This window comes from Vipera ursinii, assembly GCF_947247035.1.
Source record: "Vipera ursinii genome assembly, chromosome: 5".
Classification (NCBI taxonomy): Eukaryota; Metazoa; Chordata; class Lepidosauria; order Squamata; family Viperidae; genus Vipera; species Vipera ursinii.
The window spans coordinates 76999431-77024600 of record NC_139518.1 but is presented as its reverse complement, the minus strand read 5'-3'; the positions used below and the strand labels follow the sequence as shown (position 1 = coordinate 77024600).

Here is a 25170-nt window from a genome sequence, read left to right as displayed (position 1 = left end):
GTCAACATCTGTCGGATAAAATCGCTCGGATTCGGACCGGTTTGGACTCCAACTGGGCAGAGTCAGGCGATCAGGACACGGGCGGTCTTGTCAACGTTACCTGGGAAGAGTTTGATTCTGTGACCCCTGATGAAGTGGACAGGATTATGGGAAGGCTGAGCTCCTCCACATGTTTGTTGGACCCGTGCCCTTCCTGGCTGGTTTATGCAGCTAGAGAGAGGACACGAGGCTGGCTCCAGGCGGTTATATCTGCTTCCTTGTGTGAGGGCTATTTCCCCGCCGTGTTGAAGGAGGCAGTGGTGAGACCTCTCCTCAAGAAGCCTGCCTTGGACCCAGCTGTATTGAACAACTTTCGTCCAGTCTCCAACCTTCGCTTTCTTGCGAAGGTTGTCGAGAGTGTGGTGGCGCATCAGCTTCCTATGGTCCTGGATGAAGCGGATTATCTGGACCCCTACCAATCGGGTTTCAGGCCCGGGTACAGCACGGAGACGGCATTGGTCGCTCTGGTGAATGATCTCTGGAGGGCTCGGGACAGGGGACATTCCTCTGTCCTAGTCCTATTAGACCTCTCGGCGGCTTTCGATACCATCGACCATGGTATCTTGCTGCGGCGTCTCAGGGGATTGGGAGTGGGAGGCACAGTTCTTCAGTGGTTCTCCTCCTATCTCCTGGGACGCTCGCAGTCGGTGTTGGCAGGGGGGCAGAGATCGGCCCCTAGGTCTCTCGTTTGTGGAGTTCCTCAGGGGTCGGTTCTCTCGCCTCTCCTGTTCAACATCTACATGAAACCGCTGGGTGAGATCATTCGTGGTTTTGGAGTTGGGTATCATCAATATGCCGATGATACCCAACTTTTCTTTTCGACCCCAAACCACCCCAGTGATGCCCTCGCTGTGATGTCCCGTTGCCTGGAGGCGGTTCGGGTCTGGATGGGGAGGAACAGACTTCAACTCAACCCTGACAAGACTGAGTGGCTGTGCATTCCGGCATCCCGGGACATTCAAAATGTTCCATATCTTTCTATGGGGGGTGAGCTCTTACCCCCTGTGGATAGGGCTCGCAACTTGGGAGTCCTCCTAGATTCACGGCTTACCCTGGAAGATCATATAGTCGCCGTGACTAGGGGGGCTTTCGCCCAGGTTCGCCTGGTGCGCCAGTTGCGGCCCTATCTGGACCGGGATGCCTTGTGTACGGTCACTCATGCGCTCGTGACCTCTCGCCTTGACTACTGTAATGCTCTCTACATGGGGCTTCCCTTGAAGACCACTCGGAGGCTCCAACTGGTACAGAATGCGGCCGCGAGAGTTGTCTTGGGAGTTTCCCGGTACTCCCATGTTACACCTTTGCTCCGCAAGCTGCATTGGTTACCAGTTGTCTTCCGGGTGAGGTTCAAGGTCTTGGTTATGATCTTTAAGTCCTTACATGGCATGGGTCCGGGTTACCTCGGGGACCACCTGCTGCCGGCGTCAACTCCCCTCTGCCCTGTGCGTTCCCACAGAGAGGGCCTCCTCAGGGTGCCTCCAGTCAGGGAATGCCGACTGGTGGCCACCAGGGGGAGAGCCTTCTCTGTGGGCGCCCCGGCATTATGGAACCAACTGCCGGTGGAGCTCCGGATGGCATCAGACCTCCGAACCTTCCGTCGCGGTCTGAAGACCCACTTATTTGAATTAGCTGGTCTGGCCTGATGGGGGATTATGGGTTTTAAATTGTTGTTTTAGAATGGTATTATTGTTTTAATTGGGCATTGGTTTAATCTTTTTTAACTTTTGTATTGTTATTTATATATGCCCTGTGAACCGCCCTGAGTCCCCAGGGAGAAGGGCGGTATATAAATTAAATAAAACCTTAAACCTTAAACCTTAGCAGTTTTTTGGGTTTTTTTTACATTTGCAATATATTTGAAGTTCATAGTTATGACAAGGCTATTGTCTTCCTTTTATCTGTTCACACCAGTATTTAGGTCTTAGACCTATACTGTAAAACATTTTTCTTGGACCAAGTGAATACATTTCTTCTACGTTCTAACTAACTTCTATCAATTTTTTTTAATCCCATTTATATCCCGCCCTTCTCCGAAGACTCAGGGCGGCTTACAATCTAAGAAGCACAAATCAATGTGCTTAGCAGTAGCCTTCATTCTATGTATATGCCTGCTTATTAGGGCTTTCACACCCCCCCAAAGCGGCATTATTACAAAGTCAGCTTAATTGCCCCCAACAATCTGGGTCCTCATTTTACCTACCTCGGAAGGATGGAAGGCTGAGTCAACCTTGAGCCTGGTGGGACTCGAACCTGCACTAATTGCAGGCAGCTGGTGTTACTTAAGGAGGCATTAGCCCACTGCTCCACCAAGGCTCCTTTTCTGTAAAATATATTGTATTGTATATATTGTATTCTATCCCCTGATATTTTCATACTCAAAAAAGAAAAAGTAAACAACACTTTCACAAAATTGGAACCCCTATGCCAGGGGTCGGCAACCTAAAAAAGAAAAAGAGCCACTGGGAACCGGTTCCATCACAAATTAAAAAAAGAGGGAGCCGCGTGCGTGTGTCCATGCACGCGCATGCGCAAAAAGGTTTTTTGCGCATGCGCGGACGCACGCGGCTGCCATTTTTTAAAAAATGAGATGGAACCGGTTCCCGGTTGCCCGATGGCGACGGCCCGTCTGCAAAGCTGCCGCTTTCGGCAGCTTTGCAGACGGGCCGTGGCAGCTTCCGCAAAGAGCGGCGCCCCTGCCCATTCCGAGAGGTGCGCGCGCACCTCTCCGAACGACCGGAGGTGCGCGCGTACCTCCGCGCGAATGGGCAGCGGTGCCGCTCTTTCAGGAAGCCCGCCGCGGCCCGTCTGTGAAGCTGCCGAAAGCGGCAGCTTAGCAAACGGGCTGCGGCAGCTTCCGCAAAGAGCGGCGCCCCTGCCCATTCCGAGAGGTGCGCGCGCACCTCTCCGAACGACCGGAGTTGCACGCGCACCTCCGTGCGAAGGGGCAGCGGCGCCGCTCTTTCAGGAAGCTGCCGAAAGCGAAGCTTCCTGAAAGAGCGGCCCGCTGCCCGTTCGCGTGGAGGTACGCGCGCACCTCCCCAAAGGTTTGGGGAGGTGCGCGCGCACCTCCGGTCGTTCGGAGAGGTGCGCACGCACCTCTCGGAATGGGCAGGGGCGCCGCTCTTTGCGGAAGCTGCCGCGGGCCCGTCTGCTAAGCTGCCGCTTTCGGCAGCTTCACAGACGGGCCGCGGCGGGCTTCCTGAAAGAGCGGCACCGCTGCCCGTTCGCGCGGAGGTACGCGCGCACCTCCCCAAAGGTTTGGGGAGGTGCACGCGCACCTCCGGTCGTTCGGAGAGGTGCGCACGCACCTCTCGGAATGGGCAGGGGCGCCGCTCTTTGCGGAAGCTGCCCCGGCCCGTCTGCTAAGCTGCCGCTTTCGGCAGCTTCACAGACGGGCCACGGCGGGCTTCCTGAAAGAGCGGCACCGCTGCCCATTCGCGCGGAGGTACGCGCGCACCTCTCCAAAGGTTTGGGGAGGTGCGCGTGCACCTCTCCAAATGGGCGGTGCCACTCTCCATTTGGAGAGGTGCGCGCGCACCACTGCCCGTTGGAAGAGGTGCGGCTCCGGAGCCGCAGGTTGCCGACCTGTGCCCTATGCAAAGTCACGTTCAATTTGTTTGCACTTTTATTAGACTGTATTAGTAATGGGTGGTAGATATCATTATTACAATTATTCAGGTAATTACCACTTGTTTTCACATTTATAATTTCTCTCATAGCTTTTAAAACCCTAAAATTTAGATTTCTGTTGTGACATTTTTTCACAGTTTCTTTATTTTTTTTTCTCTGCACTTCAGTGCCAGCCAATCTGTTGTTCTCTCCAGTAGCTGTGCTTGATTACCAGTCCCATCTTATGCGATGTAGTTCACTGTATTTCAGAGCCATATGCTGGATAAAGCTGCTTCAGCAGATCTGATCTCTGAACTTCATTCTGATGTTTAATTGTCTGCATAAGCCTTTTATTGCCTCATATAGTTCATTAGGAACATTCTCTTTTTAATTTGAATAATTACCTTCTTTAGGACTTGCGGAATATTAAATATGAAAACAGGGCCATCATGCAGCATTAACAACACGGCAACAATTAATTGGATATCTATTTAGTTAAAGAGGAAAGTCGTAATGTTCACTTTATCATAAGAAGAAAAGGGCTGAAAGTTGGTGCAGGGAGATTCCCATCGCAAACAACAAAGGCAGCTAGCCCAGCAACCTTCTCATCTGGTGTGTTATTTGCTCATTTGTACATTGTGTAAATTCAAACGATGCTTCTTAATGTGGACTCATTCAAAACTTGCAATTGTGAAGCAAATGCAAAAGGCTCAGCAAATATTGTATGCAGAGAAAAATCCTATGGAAGGTTCAAGAATGGAGAATCTGAGCAGATGGACGAGGAGTTCCATGGTTGTAGGGGATAGGGGGAGAGAGATTTAATTTGGTTCTGAGCTATTAATTAGCAATGCAAACAGTTGTCAAGGAGGGGAGAATAACAATGAGTAAGGATGAAGGCATTTTTGGAGTTATGCAGGTGTGCAATCATCGGTTATGCCTTTAATCAAGCAAAAAAAAACCTAAAGCTCTATTTTCTCTAAAGGTATTGCCAGGTGCATCTTTTAGTAATAGTGATTTATTTCTTCCAACAGGTAGTAGTTTTTATGATAAAATCATTTAATGCGATATTGTCAATCTCCAATAATTAACTATATTGCTAACTTAAAATAAAGTCCTTGTTCCCCTTTAAAGCCCTGTTGCTACACATTACTGTTCCAAAACAGAAAAATGATTAATTAATAAAAACAGAAAATAAACCAAGTGCTTAGTCATTATTAGCTACAGCTTATTATACAACCTAATAATTCCTATGGCAAATAGAAACAACTGTACTGAATACATAGTTACAATCACAGGACATAACCTAGAATTTATATATAAATAAACTTAATGAGAAATTTCCAGAGGCAATTAAGAAAGTATTGATTGAAAAGAATATTTTACAGCACACTCAACATATAACACCAGCTGCCTGCAATTAGTGCAGGTTCGAGTCCCACCAAGCTCAAGGTTGACTCAGCCTTCCATCCTTCCTGACGGGGGATCATGGGTTTTAATTTGTTGTTTTAGATTTGTATTACTGTTTTTAACTGGGCATGGGTTTAATCTTTTTTAATTTTTGTATTGTCTTTTATATATGCCCTGTGAACCGCCCTGAGTCCCTACCAAGGAGAAGGGCGGTATACAAATTAAATAAAACTTGAAACTTGAAACTTGAAACTTCCGAGATAGGTAAAATGAGGACCCAGATTGTTGGGGGCAATAAGCTGACTTTGTAAAAATGCCGCTTGGTGGGGGACGAAAGCCCTAATAAGCAGGCATATACATAGAATGAAGGCTACTGCTAAGCTTGTAAGCCGCCCTGAGTCTTCGGAGAAGGGCGGGATATAAATGGGATTTTTTAAAAAAATAAAAATATATATATAGTTTAAATCGGAAAACTGTGAGCTTCATAGATCAATCCAAATCCAAAAGTGTCAGAGAATATCTGGAGGCTTGGCATACAGACAATTGGCCATCAACAGGCACATGGAGATAAACAATATCTACATACTACTGAAAAGAGACAATCAAAAAGCCTCAAAAGGAACAAAAAGAACAAAACATAAATTCTTCACACATAAAAGTAGCTCATATGGTAGTAGCAAATTTTATGCGCAAATCAAAAGGCAAAGGCACAAAAATGCATGCATTGGGAAACATAAAGGTAAAGGTTCCCCCGCACATGCGTGCTAGTCAGTGCTACTAATTTCTGAGGATGAGAATATTCTTGTTAATCCATTACAGTTAATAGCTCAGGGGATTATCTATGATGTTCTTTGTGCTCATCTATTAGTCAGTTGAGAGCCAGTTTGATCTAGTGGTTAAGATAGCAGGCTTGACACTGGGAGTCCATGACTTCTAGTCCTGTAAAGCCAGCCGGATGACCTTAGGCTAGTCAGTTTCTCTCAGTTCTAGGAAGGAGGCAGTGGCAATCTACTTCTGAAATCTTGCCAAGAAAACTGCAGTTACCAAGAGTCAATAGTAACTCAAAGGCAGAAGGAAAGAAGGTTATCTGCAAAAGGTTTCATCTTCATGGTGGTTCATGTTGTTTTTACATGGCCTCTGCATTTCAAGGGTAGAAAAATTGAAGAGTATCTCAGGTTAGATAAAAGACCAGAAATGGTGGTGTTTCACTGATTTAAAAACAAATAAGCACGTTCATTTCTATTCATTGGTTCCATTTATTTATGCATGTACTTTTTATTCATTTCTAAAATTAATGTATTTTTATAGAAAATACCATAGATGTAATACATAAGGGTGTCATGATTTAGCCCCAAATTAATAGAAATCCTGTCAGTTATTTTTATTATGGTAATGATTTCAAAGCTAGTAAGAAAACTAAGCTCATAATGTAGTGTTCTGTATTCAGAGGCATTCTTCCACTATGGCACTCTATATATTTAGCTGGATATTTGAAATGATTTACTGCTTTCAGGTTTTACATAAATAAGTCTCATTCTTTCGCTCTCCCCTCCCTCACTGTTAATACACAGATAATATTGGGCACTAAAATATTGGAATGTATGTGGAGATAAAGCATTCAAATAGTTAATATTCAAAAAAAGTAAAGCCTGAGAGATTTACAACACAGAGAGGAGGAAGAAAATCAAATGACAACATGTGCATCATGACATGTTGTCCTTACCAGCCCTGGTTCCACAAATGATAAATGATGGTCAACAAGGTAGCTGGCTAGGCAGGAACATTCTGACCAGTGTTTATTGATGGCAATTAACAGCAAATAGTCAGCACTGGGAGTGACTTGCTCCCAGTGCCTTATATACAGGCAATCCCCTTAGCTCCACCCCCATCCAACCAGCCAGCATCCGGCGTCCATCCCTAAAACCAGCATAGCTGGCCTCCGCCTCCCCCCTCCAGCATCGTCTCCAGCAGTCCAGCATGCAGCCGAGAGCCTCAGCTGCTCGGAGGTCAGGAGAGGGATTCCCAGGCAAAGGAAAATACCCCTCCCTTTCCCTTCCTTGAAGTGGCAAGCCCACAGGGCTTGACTGGTGGCCCCTCTACCAGGGCTGCACCTGGAAAATAAGGAGACATATATGATTAATCACCTGCTGTGGCAGATAGTTCAGCTAATCCCCCCCTCCCAGCTTCCTGGGATACTGTCAGTGGAACCTCCTCACCAGTCAAGGAGCCTGAACATCTGCTTCCCCCACCCATGAGGCCTCTGTGATAGGGTATCCCTTCCACCCCACCAGGTACTGCAACCAGCCTTGCTGGACCTGGGAGTCCAGTATCTCCTCCATCTCATAATGGTCTCCTGTAATGGGCCCCGGGGCTTTTGTTACAGGCCTCAAGGGGGTCCCCTCTACTGATTTCAGCAGGCTGGAATGGAAGACCAGATGTATCTTCCCCAGGAACCGAGGTAGCTGTAGCCAAATGGCTACTGGGTTGATGATCTTTGTGATGCAGAATGGACCTAGCTATTTCGGTCGCAGCTTTTTGCATGGAACCCTCAAGTGGAGGTACTTGGTTGATAAATATACCATGTCCCCCACCCGAAAAGGTTTTTGGGGCATCCTTTTCTTGTCTGCCTGCACCTTTGCGGCCTCCTCCGCTCATACTAAGGCCCTCTTCATGTCCCCCCAACCCCCCCCCTAATGTGGGCTATCCATTCCTGGGGTTGACAGGGGGAGAGGTCCCGCTGCAAACACTCGGGGATCGGGACGAAGTCCAGACCATGTAGCACCTGGAAGGGGGTAAAACCGGTACTGCTATGCACTGCATTATTGTATGCCACTTCTGCGAATGGTAACATGTTAGCCCAGTCGTTCTGCTGATAGGAGACGTAGCACCATAGATATCGCTCCACCATTGTGTTGGCCTGTTCTGCTGCCCTGTTGGTACTGGGGTGGTATGCTGAGCTGAGTCCCTGAGATGACCCAATGAAACAGATGAACTCACGACAGAAGCAGGCTGTAAATTTATTTATTTATTTATTTATTTAATTAATTTATCTGCCAGGGCACTCCGTGCAGGTGGTATACCTACGTGATGAACATCTTAGCAAGTTTCCATGCAGACAGTAACCCCTTACATGGTATAAAATGGGCCTGCTTGGAGAAAAGGTCGACTACCATCCAGATCACTGTGTAACCACGGCTCTCCGGCAGTTCCATGACAAAATCCATCGCTATCTCCTCCCATGGTCGGGTTGGATCTGTCACTTTTTGCAGCAGCCCTGGTGACCTCCCGGTTTGAGGCTTTGCAGTGGGGCAGCCCCATACGTAGGCTTCAATATCCATTTTCATCTGGGGCCACCAGAATTGGCATCTCGCTAGGTGCAGGGTCTTGAGGAATCCGAAGTGTCCTGCCTGCTTTACATCATGGCATTTTTGCAATGCCCTTATCCTCACCGCCTTTGGGACATATCACCGTTCCACGCCAGTCCATCCCTTTTTGTTAGCAGGGCTTGGTCCCGCAGCCAGGGATCATCCTGGGTGGCCTTATGCAGTTCCTGGACCAGGTCACTGGCCGGATGGCATGCAACCACTTGCGCCACAGCTTGCCTGAAGGGAGGCATAATGGCTTGTACTACCTCCTCCCGCTTGCTCTTATATTGGAGCATGCGTGACAGTGCGTCTGCCAGAATGTTTTTGCCCCCTGGTACATACAGTAAAAGGGACGCGGTGGCTCAGTGGGTTAGGACGCTGAGCTTGTCGATCGGAAGGTCGGCAGTTTGGCGGGTCGAATCCCGAGTGCCGCGTAACAGAGTGAGCGCCTGTTACTTGTCCCAGCTTCTGCCAACCTAGCAGTTCGAAAGCACGTAAAAATGCAAGTAGAAAAATAGGGACCACTACGGTGGGAAGGTAACAGCGTTCCGTGCGCCTTTGGCGTCTAGTCATGCCGGCCACATGACCACGGAGATGTCCTCGGACAAGCGCTGGCTCTTTGGCTTTGAAATGGAGATGAGCACCGCCCCCTAGAGTCGAAAACGACTAGCATGCATGTGCGGGGGAAACTTTACTTTACTTTACCTTACATACAGTAACTGAAAACAGAAGTGCTGAAAGTATTGCACCCACCGTATGTGTTTTGGGGACAGGCGCTGTGGTGTCTACAAAGCCTCCAGATTTTTGTGATCCGTCCACACCTTGAATGATTCCTTTGCGCCCTCCAGGAAATGTTGCCACATCGCCAATGCCCACCGTACGGTGAATGCCTCCTTCTCCCATATAGTCCATGCTCGTTCTGTATCTGTTAGCTTACGGGAGGTGTAGGCACAGGGCTGTAACATCCCTTGGCTGTTCCTCTGGAGTAACACTGCTCCCACCACGACGTCGCTGGCATTGGCTTGGATGATGAACGGCAAGTCGGGATTCGGATGCAGTAGAATTGGCTCCTTAGCAAAGAGGGCCTTCAGGTCCTCAAAGGCCTTTTGGCAGGCCAACGACCATGCCAGAGGTTGACCGGAGCGTGGCTTGGCCGCTGCTTGTCGGGTACGGAGCAGGTCCGTTAGGGTTAAGGCAACAGCAGCAAAGGAGGGGATGAATTGCCGGTAAAAATTGGCAAACCCCAAGAAGCTTTGCAGCTGACAGCGGGTTCTTGGGGCCTGCCACTCCAACACAGCCCTGACTTTACCTGGGTCCATCTCCACCCCCTCCCCCAATATTCGGTACCCTAGGTAATCCAACTGGGTTTGGGGGAACTCACATTTGGACAGCTTCACATATAGTTGGGCCCTCAGCAGTTTTTCCAACACCTGTCTTACTAGTCAGATGTGGTGTGCCATGTTGGAGGAGTAGATCAGGATGTCGTCCAAATACACAAGCACCCCACAGTACAGGTGTTCATGCAAAACCTCATTAATGAGTTGCATAAACACCGCAGGGTCTCCCTCCCTCCCTGGCATGACTCGAAACTGGTAGCTGCCTAATGGACAGTTGAACACCGTCTTCCACTCATCTCCTTTTTTGATCCGGACCCTGTAATATGCTTCCCTAAGGTCGAGTTTTGTAAACACCTTCCCTTTGGCCAGATGGGCCAATAGGTCCTTCATCAAAGGTAGAGGGTACATGTTCTCAATGCAAATCCTGTTGATGCCGTGAAAGTCTACACACAGGCATAGGGATCCATCCTTCTTCTCCTTGAAGAGCACTGGAGCTGCAATCCGTGAACTTGCCAGTTGGATGAAACCCCTTGCCAAGTTCTTATCAATATATTGTCTCAGTTCCTTCATCTCCTTAGACGTCATGGCATACATCTGAGGCTTCGGCAGTTTGGCCCCTGGCAGGATGTCGATGGCACAATCGGTTGGCCAGTGAGGAGGTAGTGCATCACATTCACGCTCACTGAACACCTCAGCAAGGTCGGCGTACACCTCCGTGAAGGGGACCTTCCCCCTCATGCTCTCCTGTTCTACGAGTGCCTCCTCTCTCTCCTCCCTTGTTTGTTTGTTCCTGGGCAGGTGGTTGGGTGCCAACACCAATCCATAGCTTACAGTAGCCCCCTTCCCACCAAATTGTGGGACCCCACTTGACTAGCCATGCTAGCACCAAAATAACAGCCTCAGTCATGGAGGGGACCACGATGAATCAGAGGACTTCCCAATGGGCCCCCATCTCTAGCCTTACTGGCTCTGTGCCTCCCAGGAGGGAACCATCCACCTGCTCAAACCGAGTGGGTTTGGCCAGCTGCCTTACTCTGATCCTTACCTCTGCCAGCACGGATTTGCTGATTAGGCAACGGGTGCAACCGGAATCTATCAGGGCCCTGTACTCTCCACGATGCCCTGTTTGTGGACTCGTCAAGACAATGGGGATGACAAATGGTCATATGGGTTCACTCACCATCAGATCCTTCGTCGGCTCATCCTCACTGTCATGGGCCACCAGTTGGTATCATGTGGCAGTAGTTGCCTCCTCCTCCTCCGGGATATCCTTTTGAGGGGTAGACCCCTCTGTCTGATGTGCTGCCCGCAGCTTCTCTGGGATCCACTTGGGTGTGGCCCTGGACTTCCCGGGAGCCCCCTGGTTGATGGGGACTGGGCACTCCGCTATCCGATGTCCCGGCTGGTTGCAATGAAAATATCTAATCAATGGCCAAGGTTTGACCCCAGGGGAACCCAGACCAGGACCCTGGGTCCTTCGTTCATCATCCCTTAGTTTCTCCGTAGCCTTACGCAATGCTGGTGGTCCTTCCCCCTTTGCTTGGAATTCCCGCAGGCCTGCGTCCAGGTCCACCACCACATGAAACTAGTCCTGTAGCTGGTTTGGGACACCTCAGAAGACATATGCCTGGTGCAGGTCTCAGTCCAAACCAGCCTGGAAGTGGTGAATCAACAAACATTCAGGCCATGACCATAGCCTACTGGCCACCCTCCGGAACTCATGCACATACTCGACTGTGGACTGGCACCACTGCTTCAGCACCAGCAGTTCCCCTTCGGCCCACTGGGTGCATGAGATGTCTTCAAAACAGGACCACATAGCGTCCAGAAATAAACCGGCTTCAGCAAGCTCTCTGGCATGGTCACTATATAGATCTGCTGCCCATTCCGTGGCTTTGCCTTGTAGCCCTGCTGTTATCACCACCATCAATGCCCACTGGGATGGGTAAAAGCAGGCATATTGGTCCACATGGCTAATAACTTGGCAGAGAAACATGGCCAACCGATTCGGGTCTCCATCAAAGGTCGCCTTCAACAGTGGAGGACCCCAGGCCATCCCTTGATCCCATGGCCCCAAGGGCCAACCCAGACCGTGCAGAGCATCCATCGCAGGTGTAGAACACTGGGCCGAGGATCCATCCACTGGGACTGGTTGCATGGTAGGGGTTCTGCCTGGAGCCATCGGTGACCTGCCATTCCATGGTGGCCGTGATTGTCCTGTCTGTATGCCCTGGTTATGGGCCCCTGCCACCATGGTGTGAGTAGTGTGGCTGGCCCCTACCCTCAACCTTGGGCTAGCCAATCGGAACCGGGTTGGCCCCGCCTGGGTTGGCTGTATCGGCATCTGTGGCCACGAAGCTGTCTTGGATCCCACCTCCACCCTTGGCCATAGGGGGTGATCCTGAGCCCTAGCCTCACCAAACCAGTCTCTTAGTGCACCCAGCGTGTATCGTCCGGGAGCCGTAGAATAGCTCCAATCATCGTTGTCATCCTCAGTCAAACGCCTCTCTCTCCACTCCATCATGGGGCCTACCACACCTGGTGGTTTTCCTGGGCCAGTAGCCAAGCCAGTGACAGCTGAACTGTGCCACCATTCCCCTGAGGCCCCTGCATCCTGTGCCACCCCTGCAGATGTCTGGGTATTGCTCACCAGACCTGCAGGTCGAGCCTCACACACTTTGGGCCACACCACTGGTTCACCACCTCCATTTCCCTCAGCAGGACTTGGTGCTTCCACCTCATCTGTCTCTCCTCTGTCACGCAGAGGTGCCACCTCCTGTGTCCCTTCAGCCATTCCCTAAAGAAGCACAAGGATAATGGGGTGAAACAAATAAAGCAGTGCTGACTTTTCTGTCAGAGTCCTTACCAGCCCTGGTTCCACAAATGATAAATGATGGTCAACAAGGTAGCTGGCTAGGCAGGAACGTTCTGACCAGTGTTTATTGATGGCAATTAACAGCAAATAGTCAGCACTGGGAGTGACTTGCTCCCAGTGCCTTATATACAGGCAATCCCCTTAGCTCCACCCCCCATCCAACCAGCCAGCATCCGGCATCCATCCCTAAAACCAGCATAGCTGGCCTCCGCCTCCCCCCTCCAGCATCGTCTCCAGAAGTCCAGCATGCAACCAGGAGCTTCAGCTGTTCAGCGGCTGGAGAGAGAGCAGTCAGCATGCAGCCAGGAGCCTCAGCTGTTCGGAGGTCAGGCAGAGGGATTCCCAGGCAAAGGGGAATACCCCTCCCTTTCCCTTCCCTGAAGTGGCAAGCCCACAGGGCTTGACAACAATACAATGATGAGACATTTGTATCATACTTTATGACAGAAATACATAATTGTATACTTTTCACTATGACATTATGACGCTAGTGTCAACTTGACATATTATGGAAGCTACCAGGACAATGTTAAAGTGAATCTGAACCTTTTATAAATTTTAATATTCTCAGCTATAATTTCCTGTTAATTCTGGAAATTAACATAATTATATGTTAATTCATATAATGAGATCCATATTACTATAATTCTGTTTCTGCTTGACAAGTAGATCATGGAATAGGCTGCTTCATGGCTACCACTGGTGCACTCAGTGTCATTTGTAACATTGACAATATATGCAGCTCTACAGTTTTATATATCAGTTCAGTGAGAAAAAGCTAAGTAGTACATCAAAAAAACTGAAATATTTGAATCAGTTATTATTTATGTTTTTAGCATTTGCTTTGTGAAATGACTGAATTTAGTCCATTCATCATAGGGTTAGAGCATATTTGTCATCATTGGTTGAGATTCCCAAATTAATTGACTGTACTTGTCCAGCATTTCTACTTGGACAGTTAGTTTGTAGATATAAAGCATTCTTTTCCATGCCTTTAGCGATGATGGGTAATTTTTCTTGAACATGTAAAATTAAATTACTAACTGCATGAAGAATTTTAGAGTTTAATTTTCCACAATGAATTTATTTCCTATAAATAATCTGTACTAATAATTCCCTCTGTGGGGGTTTGGGGAGAGATGGAGCAAGGTAATAGTTCCTTCCTTTTTATCTTCCTTTCTTTGAAATTACAAACTCTGTATAAATAAATTTTCATTGAAAGAAAATAGCTGTAATTCTAATTTTATCTAATTTTGATAAGCACGGTCTTTTCCAAATTACATCAGATTCAGTATTTCCAGCTTCTCTGTGGGATTTTTCAAAGGTCGTTTAATTTTTTTTAGAAATGTTAGTGTCATAGTTCCGATGAATGAGACAATTAAAACAAGTTGCAGGCATATTATTTATCTTAAAGTATTTGTAATTAAACGAAACACCGGCACTCATGGAGGGATGCCAGAATCTGAAATCTCCTCCCTGCAAACCCATCGTAACACGCACACAATCCCCACCCTTATGTACACATCATAAATCACATTATCCAATTAGTTTTACATATGAGGTCTGTTCTCCCATTCTGTACAGGGGCTTTCTAATCTTCTCAAAATAGTCATTAGAAAATTCCCTCCCTTCAAGATTCAAAGTGAAGCAGTTTAAACAAAAGGCTGACTCTTACTCTTATATTGTCAGTGCAAAAACATGTCAATGTTTGCAGCATTGACAGTTAGGTGAAAAGAAATTAAGTACAAAGTTTCATCTCACTAAAATTATGGGTTGTGTGTAAAGGTAAAAGGTAAAGGTTCCCCCGCACATGCGTGCTAGTCGTTTCCGACTCTAGGGGGCGGTGCTCATCTCCGTTTCAAAGCCGAAGAGCCAGCGCTTGTCCGAGGACATCTCCATGGTCATGTAGCCAGCATGACTAGATGCCAAAGGCGCACGGAGCGCTGTTACCTTCCCACCGTAGTGGTCCCTATTTTTCTACTTGCATTTTTACGTGCTTTCGAACTGCTAGGTTGGCAGAAGCTGGGACGAGTAACAGGCGCTCACTCTGCTACGCGGCACTCGGGATTCGACCCGCCAAACTGCCGACCTGATCGACAAGCTCAGCGTCCTAACCCACTGAGCCACCACGTCTATTTAAGAGAAGCGTGTGTAAATGTTCTCTTTTCCTGCCTCCTCAGTGACTTAATTTTCTAGATCTTGTGCTGCTTTTCTAAATACATCTTAGCAGAATTAATCCATGTAATATCTAAAACTAAAGAAAAAGATAATCTATGGCAACAAGCACAAGGGTCACAAGTAACCTTCAAACTAATTTCATGTGGATTTTTGTTTAATTTTAAAGCCTGAAGTAAGAATTCAGTTTAAAGCCTGAAGTAAGAGTTCAGTTTATACCTCTGATAAAAATTAACTTGTTTCTAACTTTCTAATATCTAACCTAATATCTAGGAAATGTAAATAATTCCATCCAAGTCAAGACAAGTTTTTCCAAATTATCTCAAGGGTGTTAAGCCCATAATCAGCAGGGACTTTGCATAATTGGCATCTTTATTGCTTTAAAAGAATGTTTATGCTGCCCCACTCATAATTCAGACTCATTTGTTGAGACGGGACTGCTTTACAAATAGATTAAAGAAGAAAATATATTTTTACTAGCCAGAGAAACTTGTGGTAGATTACAAATCATAATAAACAAGGTTAGCCAGTAAGGCCATGTAAAATAAATCGCAATTTGAATAAAAATGCACATTAATAATGAGGGATATACTGTAAAGGGCATAGGGTAGGATTATTCTGCAAATACCAAGATCTGAAGGTGAGAGTAAAAAGCCAGGCATTGATCTGCTGCCAAAAGGAGAAGTTTATTCCAAATCTGACTTCTTTCCACTCTCCCTGTAGCCAATATAACATATGGAGAATGACTACCAGTTAAAAGATCCATGGATTCTGCTCACTGAAGGCTATAGACACTTTGCTAAGTTTTAAAGGTACAACGTCAGCCTGAAATCGTCTTTAGTTGTTCTGTTTTAAAAGAGCCTTGGTGGAGCAGTGGGCTAATGCCTCCTTAAGTAACACCAGCTGCCTGCAATTAGTGCAGGTTCGAGTCCCACCAGGCTCAAGGTTGACTCAGCCTTCCATCCTTCCGAGGTAGGTAAAATGAGGACCCAGATTGTTGGGGGCAATTAAGCTGACTTTGTAATAATGCCGCTTGGGGGGTGTATGAAAGCCCTAGTAAGCAGGCATATACATAGAATGAAGGCTATTGCTAAGCACATTGATTTGTGCTTTAGATTGTAAGCCGCCCTGAGTCTTCGGAGAAGGGCGGGATATAAATGGGATTAAAAAAAATGCTTTCTTCCCCTGGAACAGAAAAAATCCTACCAAAAATCTACACTGTTCCAGTGAAAAGGCTGACCACGTTCTGCCATGGTCATTCTCTCCCTGTCCAGTCACCAGGCAGCACTGTCAATGGCTTGTCCATCTAGATTTGAAAAGCTCTTCCTCCTATTTACAGAATAACAAAGTTGGAAGGGACCTTGGAGGTCTTCTAGTCCAACCCCCTGCTCAGGCAGGAAACCCTGTACCATTTCAAACAAATGGTTGTCCAACCTCTTCTTAAAAAGCTCCAGTGTAGCAGCACCCACATCTTCTGGAGGCAAGTTGTTCCACTAATTGTCCTAACTGTCAGGAAATTAACTTCATAAAATTTTAACCGTTGAAATGAATCAGGACTGATTTTCAGATAAGCAAGGAAGATTGCTAAGAGATTGTTGCTTGATAAACCAGGTCTGGTTAACCTTTTAATTTGTTCTGATTTCTGAATTGTTTCTTAGCCCTGCTTTCTAATTTATCCTTTGATATGACTTGTTACTCAGACTTAACAACTGATTGCAGAACTCTGTTTGGGGCCTGTCAGTTGTGAGTATAGGATAGGAGTCTTCAAACTTGGCCCTTTTATGACTTGTGGACTTCAACTCCCAGAATTCCTCAGCCAGCGTGCATGGTTGAGGAATTCTGGGAGTTGAAGTCCACAAGTCATAAAAGGGCCAAGTTTGAAGACCCCTGGTATAAGAGATGGAGAGGGGGGGAAAGGCTGTAAAGTGGGTTTTTTTGTGTGTGTGTGGAACTTAAGAGGTTTCTAAAAATGCTTTTCGGTACACAATTTCTTCCACCAAGGGAATTATACACAGTATAATGGATCTTCTGCACTCTGGGAATGCTTTAATTTATGCTTTGCTCGTATGTTTTTTTAAAAAAAGTAAGTCTTATAAAAACATTTTAAATTTCCAACCCTGTCTTATGTAAATCTCCAATACTGTTGTACCTGCAACTTTCTACCACTCGGCACATGGAGAATGTGCTATAATCTATTGCTGTCAAGTTTTACAAAAATGCTGAGAAAAGGCAGTAGGCTAATGCTAATACATTGCATACAGCTAATTAAAAAAGGATGGGAAGGGGAAACTATTCTTCCATCCCACAGTCTTCTAAAATTTAATCTTCTGAAAAACCCATAAACCAAATCATTTGTATTCATGTGACCACCCTTGGAATTAGTTCAGCCATATTTTTTCCCCAAAAAGTGTTTGTTTGAAGATTATGAGTAAAAAAAACAATGGAAGGGAACTCCCTCGCTTACTTCAACAATTCCAAACTTAAGTAACTCAATTACCAATTCACACTTAATATATTAATCCTCAAACTAAGCACTTTTCTGAACTCTCACAACACGCTAAGCTGCAAAAACCAAGATGTGACTTGGTGGATTCTCCCAATTTATTTAATTAAAACATGGCAAAGAAAATTAAAATAGAAGGGGTGGAAAGGCAATAAAGCAGCAATAAAATGTGTATAAAAGTTTCTCATACATATATATCTTCATATCATTTTAAACTTTCAGTAAACGAGTATGTTTCATTGTACTCATGTATACATAATTGACCTCTGTAAGCATTTCTTTTTAAATTACAAGTAACATCAGGTCTTTAAACTCCTAATTGGGACCATATATTTACTTTCTAAAGAAAATAATCCAAGATTAACACTAACGATACTTATTGTTGTGTGGAATGTAACTGTTGGGTCTTTAACTGACCTGCTATAAATACAAAGCTCGTGGTGTGAAATATATCCCAGGAGACACTGTTCACACCAAGTTGGGTTCTTTAGAATTCCAGACTAAATATGTTTTCAATCTAATCTGCTGTTAAATATGTGTTGCATTTAGTTGCTATTAATGGATGAGAAAAGTTAGCAATTTTATGTTGCTAACTTTACAACTTGCTCCTATGCCAGATTTGTCTTAGCTCCAAAATATTGGCTCCAAAATATCAGTACAATATTACTCATCTTTTAGGCTTTCAAAATGACTTTATATTGTTGGTATTTATTTGTTTACCATGAAAAAGTAAGCATAACCATTCTTGGTCATTTCATATGTTGTTGTTGTTAGCTGCGAAGTCGTGTCCGACCCATCGCGACCCTATGGACAACATTCCTCCAGGCCTTCCTGTCCTCTACCATCTTCTGGAGTCCATTTAAGCTCACGCCTACTGCTTCAGTGACTCCATCCAGCCACCTCATTCTCTGTCGTCCCCTTCTTCTATTGCCCTCGATCTTCCCCAGCATTAGGCTCTTCTCCAGGGAGTCCTTCCTTCTCATTAGGTGGCCAAAGTACTTGAGTTTTAGCTTCAGGATCTGGCCTTCTAAAGAGCAGTCAGGATTGATCTCCTCTAGGACTGACCGGTTTGATCGCCTTGCAGTCCAAGGGACTCGCAGGAGTCTTCTCCAGCACCAGAGTTCAAAGGCCTCAATTCTTTGGCGCTCAGCCTTTCTTATGGTCCAACTTTCACTACCATACATTGCAACTGGAAAGACCATAGCCTTGACTATACGCACTTTTGTTGACAGGGTGATGTCTCTGCTTTTTAGTGTGCTGTCTAGATTTGCCATGGCTTTCCTCCCCAGGAGCAAGCGTCTTTTAATTTCTTGGCTACAGTCCCCATCTGCAGTGATCTTGGAGCCCAGGAAAATAAAATCTGTCACTACCTCCATTTCTTCCCCATCTATTTGCCAGGAATTGAGAGGGCCAGATGCCATGATCTTGGTTTTCTTAATGTTAAGTTTCAACCCAAGTTTTGCACTCTCCTTCTTCACCTGCAACAAGAGGCTCTTTAGTTCTTCTTCACTTTCTGCCATTAGAGTGGTATCATCTGCGTATCTTAGGTTGTTGATATTTCTTCCGGCAATCTTAATTCCAACTTTTGATTCATCTAGCCCTGCCTTTCTCATGATGTGCTCTGCATATAAGTTAAATAGGCAGGGCGACAGTATACAGCCTTGCCGGACTCCTTTCCCAATTTTGAACCAATCAGTGGTTCCATGTCCAGTTCTCACTGTTCTCATATAGACAGTTCTCACAGTTCTCATATAGACAAGGCTATTCTGTATCATCCTTATCAGAGAATGATCTTTATCATTGCTCTTTGTGGCATTTTAATTTAAAACTCCTTTCAGTACACCAAGGAGTTGCAGAACATCACACAAATGTTTAGGTGTTTTGAATTTGTCATCTTTTCATTGCAAACAATCAAGACAAATGAAAGGAGCATAGCAATATTTCACAGACCTAAGTATTTTTCCTTCTAAAATATTTTCTCATATGTATTGAATACATATTTATTCAAAATAAAATTTTGAGCCTATTAGTATCTCTAAAATGGGCTCAAAAAGTAGACTAATCAATCAATTTCAATTTCTCGTGGGGAAAAAAAAAGATCTCGCAAAGTTGGAATTGATGGATTGAACTTTTTAGTCCCACCCAGTCTGCCACTACCACCGCAGCCACGCCCACCCAATGGGCCACGCCCACCTGGCACCCTATGATACATAAGTGGGGTTTGGGTTGCAGTTCGGGCACTCGGTCTCTAAAAGGTTCGCCATCACTGGCTTATACCCTTAAAAGCATTAAAATCATAAAAGATAAATATTTCTAAACCAGTAAAAATGGAATTATAATCAAAGATAAAATTAGTTAAAAGATGAGGGGGAGCAGGAAGGGGGGAAGGTGGGACTGCCTCTTAATTCATCAATCACTTCCTGTATGAAGCTCCCCCATTGAAGCCCCATGCCAACTGGTAAAGCCAGATCTTCAAGACATTATGTACAGGAGCCAATCTCACTTCAGGGGAGTAAGATGTTCCAAAGTTCAGGAGCCACAGTAGAGAAGCTCTCTCTTGGACCCCACTAGTGACTGACTGACTTTCCCAGTCAAACTGTGTTTAAATTTTGTATGAAGAGAGTGAAAATCTGAGGTTTAGATTGGACAAGAGGCTGCTGGGGAGTCTAACAGATCTTTTTCCTCTGTTGCCACTGTCCTCTTGGTGATCCATCTGCACTTCTTAAGCAGCCTATACCTTGGGCCGTTAAAGTGGCTGAACAGCTACCATTCTATACTTCTCATGAGCATCCTCTGAAGAGAGTTGCAGTGCTCTGGATCTCGGTTGAAAACCAATAACATTGATAGCCATTGTTGCCACTTTAATGTCATTTTTTCATTAGCCCTCCTGCTTTCCTTTAAGGCAGGAGTCTTCAAACGTGGCCCTTTTATGACTTGTGGACTTCAACTCCCAGAATTCCTCAGCCAGGCACGCTGGCTGACGAATTCTGGGAGTTGAAGTCCACAAGTCGTAAAAGGGCCAAGTTTGAAGACCCCTGCTTTAAGACTTTAGTTCTTTGACTCTTTCTATATTCAGCCCTCTTTCCTCTCATGTGCCATGATAAGGCTTTAAAGGTTGACTGCTTCAGTTTCTGACTCGGAAGCTTCAGACAAAATTGAAATCAATTGCAGTTTTCTAAAGCTTTTACTTCTAAAGCAAAATTAAGTAACTCAGTAGCACTTAGACTCATAATTTGTAATAGTTTATGAAAAAGCTTTTTTTTTAAAAAAAATCCTTTCCTTGGTTTCCTCAACTTCTGACTTTTAGTTTATAATGTATAAACAAAACATCAAGCGGAAAAACAAATTTGTAATTAAACTTATTATATCTTGCTGAGCTTTATTAAAGATAGTTCAATGTATTCACAAATCTCTGCGCTTTGTCTCTACTCATTGCTCAAGTGAACAAATTCATGAAATTTTGGATGCAATGGCTAATCATATACTACAGATGGAAAGCAATTAGCTAAGGTTATTAATTTACCGTTATCAGGTTGTTTCTGCTCTTAATTAGCTGTAAAAAGATTGATAAAGGGGGCACTGTATGTCTACACCCAAAGGAAGCCCATCAGAGAACAAGGAACGAAAATACAAAAACAAATGGAGTCAGTGGGGAAGCACAGAAGAGAGCTTTTTTTTAAAGCCTACTGATTTGGGCTATTTTAAGTCTAACATTTTTCCTAAGTGAGGTTTTCCTGTGGAGTCTAGGAAATGTGTAACTGTTGGTAATAAATATGCCAGAGAATACGTATTAAAGCTGTATGCCCATTTCTTTAATCCCTTGCCCATCAAGGCACTGCATGTTTGTTTGTGTATTCATTCCTTTCTTTCTACAGCGGATCTCCCAAATAACGAAGCAGAAGTAGAATTTCATGTCTTGGCCTGACAAAAAATTGAACGTGCATGTTTTACCTTGCTGTAGCTGAATCTTCTCCACTTTTCATAGAACCAAAGTTCATAGAATTGGAAGTTACTTATTTGCAGGATTGCTTGCTTCTGGTTATTTTTATTCATGCCACCATATCTGGCAGAATGGACATGCTGTGGGTCCCATGTATTAAACAATGGCATCTGGTGGGACCCAGCAAATATGCCTCCTCTATTGCAGTACCTCCCCTTTTGAACACCATATCCTCTGAAATTTGTAGAGTCCTGACTTTGCTATTGTTTTAGGAAGACTTGGGTGTTCCCTTGATCAGGTTTAGTGAGGGGAGCCTGTCACTGTTTCTCTTTTTTATTATTAGAGTTGGGTTCATCTTGAGTGACAATTGCTTTCATTATTTTTATGGTTGGGTTTGGATTTAACCCTTTGTGCATGCCCTAAAGTTGCAATTGTGTGATGGGTGATTATATAAATTAATGCAATCAACTTTATCATTGTCATAAATAAATATTACTCACCTGGTTTATGTAGTTAATTAAAGCTCTAGTTCAGGATGCTATTTGATGAATTGAAACAGCTGCAAAAATTGATGCAGTCCTTGGAATAGTGTTTGTTTGATCAGCTATAATGTTTATGATGAAAGAGACAAAATGGTTTTCTGGCAATTCTGTACAAGTTAAGTTTGGGCTGCAAATTTCCTCTTGAGCACCAGACTGGAGCACAGACAGTTGCAAATTAAGAATCCAGACAATGAGTACTGGCAAATGGGCTGCTTGGGGGAGGGGGCAGAATGAATGACCCTAAGCTTTAAAAAAAAGTTGTGTGCTCATAACTTCATTCTAGATTTGATAATCCTTTTTTATTTATGTTTTGCAGGATATGAATGATTATTCCCCAGTATTTAGCAAAACTCTGTACAAGGGCATGGTTGCTCCCGATGCAATCAAAGGCACCGTTATCACAACAGTGGAAGCAGAGGATCAGGACCCTCCGGTAAGCAAAGAAAGGTTTTCTTAATATTTTTCATGCAAGAAGAATTCCTTTTAAAACCACATAAATGGATTTAATCCTCTGAACAATGGAAGTGATTACTGCATATGGATTTCACAGCAGTCACTTTAATACTAGCCTATCCTGAAGGTGCACTTCAATTATTGTTTCCAAGATTGATAAGCTACAATGCAAATCTTTTCCCCACAACCAGCATTTCTATGGCCCAGGTTTCTTTTTGATGGAATAATTGCTGTTAGAAATCTTTAGTGAGCCTCAGCATGCAGATGGAACAAGGATAAGCAAGAAATGCATTTGAAATACCTAATCAGCTAGTTCAAATAATTCCGTAGTTCTAACAGGAAATAAATATTTTGAAGGGTTATTATACCTGTGTTTTGCCATTTCCTTAAATCTTTCAGCAAAAATGTACTGTAGAAAAAGCCTAATTAAACTCTTTTAAAAAAGTGCAAGTTTTGACAACTGCATGTGATTAAGTATTTTCTTCCCAACAATGTTCACTTTTCAAATGCTGAGACTGAATTGAGAGGGCTCTTAATGCTGAATTCTGGCTTCCTTATCAAGGTACTGAAGAATATAACTAGTCAAAAATGTAATTTGAATTTTTAAAAAGCAACACTCATGTTAGATTGTAAGGAAGGTTAATGTTAATAATTGTTACAGTATATGTTTTCATAATTGATTGCTAATGGGTGAATGTCATATTCATAGCACATATTTATAGGAAGCCCGATATCCTTCCTATAGGCTAATTAAAGGATCTAAGAGAGTGAGATATTTCCTAGTTTCTCCAATAGACAAACATTTCAATTTAATGATAAATGATTTTTTTCCCCATTATACAAAGTTACCATAGTTTCATGATCACTGTAAATCTTTCTAAATATCTGGTATAAGTTTCAGAGGTTGAAAGCAAGCAAATTCATAGAAGGCATCAAAGACCTACACTGAATTTATTACGTTTTTATTGTTTTGATATATTTTTAAGCTGGTGATGTGAAACAGCCACAATTCTCCAGTGGTTTTGGAACAATGGGCACATTTGAAATTTTGAAAATATGTTGTAGACACTCCCACAAAGTGGCTACCAAGCTAGGTCCAACATTAACTACTTACATTATTGTGATCATTAATGAGCCCAACTATATTAATTGGAGAGCCAGTTTGCTGTATGGCTGGCCTAGAAACCAGGATGCTCTGAGGTCTAGTTCCATCTGAGACAAGAAAGCCAGATGAATGATTTGGGGCAGGTCACAGTTTCTCAGCCCAGCTCACCTCATAGAGTTGTTGTTGTTGTGGGGAAAATAAGATGAGGAAGGAGTATTAGGCATGTTTACCACATTGAGTTACTTATAAAGTAAGGAATAAGGGTGGGATTACTGGATTTATATTAAATACTGGAAGCCAACAATTGTTAAATTTCCAATTTGGAAAACTTTGGAATACACATAGTTTTTGACTTCCAACAGTTCATTTATTTATTTATTTTTTATTTTAATTCCATTTATATCCCGCCCTTCTCCGAAGACTCAGGGCGGCTTTACAAACTTAGCAGTAGCCTTCATTCTATGTATATGCCTGCTTATTAGGGCTTTCACACACACCCCAAGCGGCATTATTACAAAGTCAGCTTAATTGCCCCCAACAATCTGGGTCCTCATTTTACCTACCTCGGAAGGATGGAAGGCTGAGTCAACCTTATTTATGACCATTCAAAGTTATAATAGCAGTGAAAAAAGTGGCTTATGGCCTGTTTTCATACTTACAACCATTGTAGCATCCCAAAGGTCATGTGATCAAAATTCAGACCCTTGGCAGTTGACTCATATTTGTGACAGTTGCAGTGTCCTGTGGTCACATGATCCCCTTTTGTGATTTACTGACAAGTCAGTGGGGAAGCCAGATTCACTTAGCAATAGTTTGTCTAATTTAACAATTGCTGTGATTTGCTTGAGGTAAGAAAGATCGTAAAAAGGGGCAAACTCACTTAATAAACATTTCACTTAGCAACAGAAATTTTGGGCTTAATTGTGGTCGTAAGTCGAGGACTTACTTATATAACAACTTTGATTGGATGGACAGTATTAGGATGAAATACCTCTAATATCTCTGGAAACATTTAATTAGAAAGTTATGGAATGGAATGTCCAATGAAAGAAGATTTCAGCCCCTTTCCCATGCTAATTTAACTTTATGGGGAAAGCCAATACTAACAATTGGGGGAAAGTTGGTGATATGGAGAAAAATATGGACTTTGGATCATCTGATAGATGACGAAGATGAACTTTTACCATCAGTTTGTTGAAAGATAAATGTCATCTATGAGATGTAATCCAATGACAATATTTACACCTGCAATATTGCTTAAATATATTGTTAAGCGTCTTCAGCTTCTGAGATACCTGAGATACTAGAACAACTTGTTAAATCCTTTAAAACCAAAAAAACCCACCCTACTATTAGTTTTTCTATGTATTTCTTATCAGTAAATCAATTTGATGTGCAGATTCTATGAAATGATTGGAGTAAAGAATTAGAATTTCTTATATTTCCTAGACAATGACTTAACTTCTATACCAAGAGTGTAGATGAACCTTAAATATTCTAACACATAATCAACATAAAATAATAGAAGCATAAAAAATTATGGGTATCAAGGGAGGCATTGATTTTATAGGATGGGTATTATGGTATTATGATTACACAAGATAGATTTCACTACCTGAAACAGCAGATAATGTGCTTTTTTTACTCTCTAAAATATAATTTGGTAGGATTGGCTTTAAACTATTTCCTGAACTGTAAACCTATAGAATTATTCTGCACAGCAGTCTTTTTATAGAATTGCTCAGTATGATCATTTCTACTCCTTTCATATATTAATATCTGACTCCTCTGACAAGGATTGGAGAGAAAATCACCAATCT

General features: G+C 43.9%; 1 protein-coding gene across 1 annotated transcript in view; it reads left to right on the top strand.

Annotated features, from left to right (window-relative positions):
- PCDH15 (protocadherin related 15) overlaps positions 1 to 25170 on the top strand; it is a gene marked incomplete at its 5' end in the record, with an annotated part of 427034 nt that overhangs the window by 256301 nt on the left and 145563 nt on the right. The window contains one exon of the mRNA XM_083364768.1: positions 22109 to 22225. Within this exon, the coding sequence (XP_083220894.1) occupies positions 22109 to 22225 (117 nt within the window). The remainder of the gene's footprint in view (positions 1 to 22108; positions 22226 to 25170) is intronic.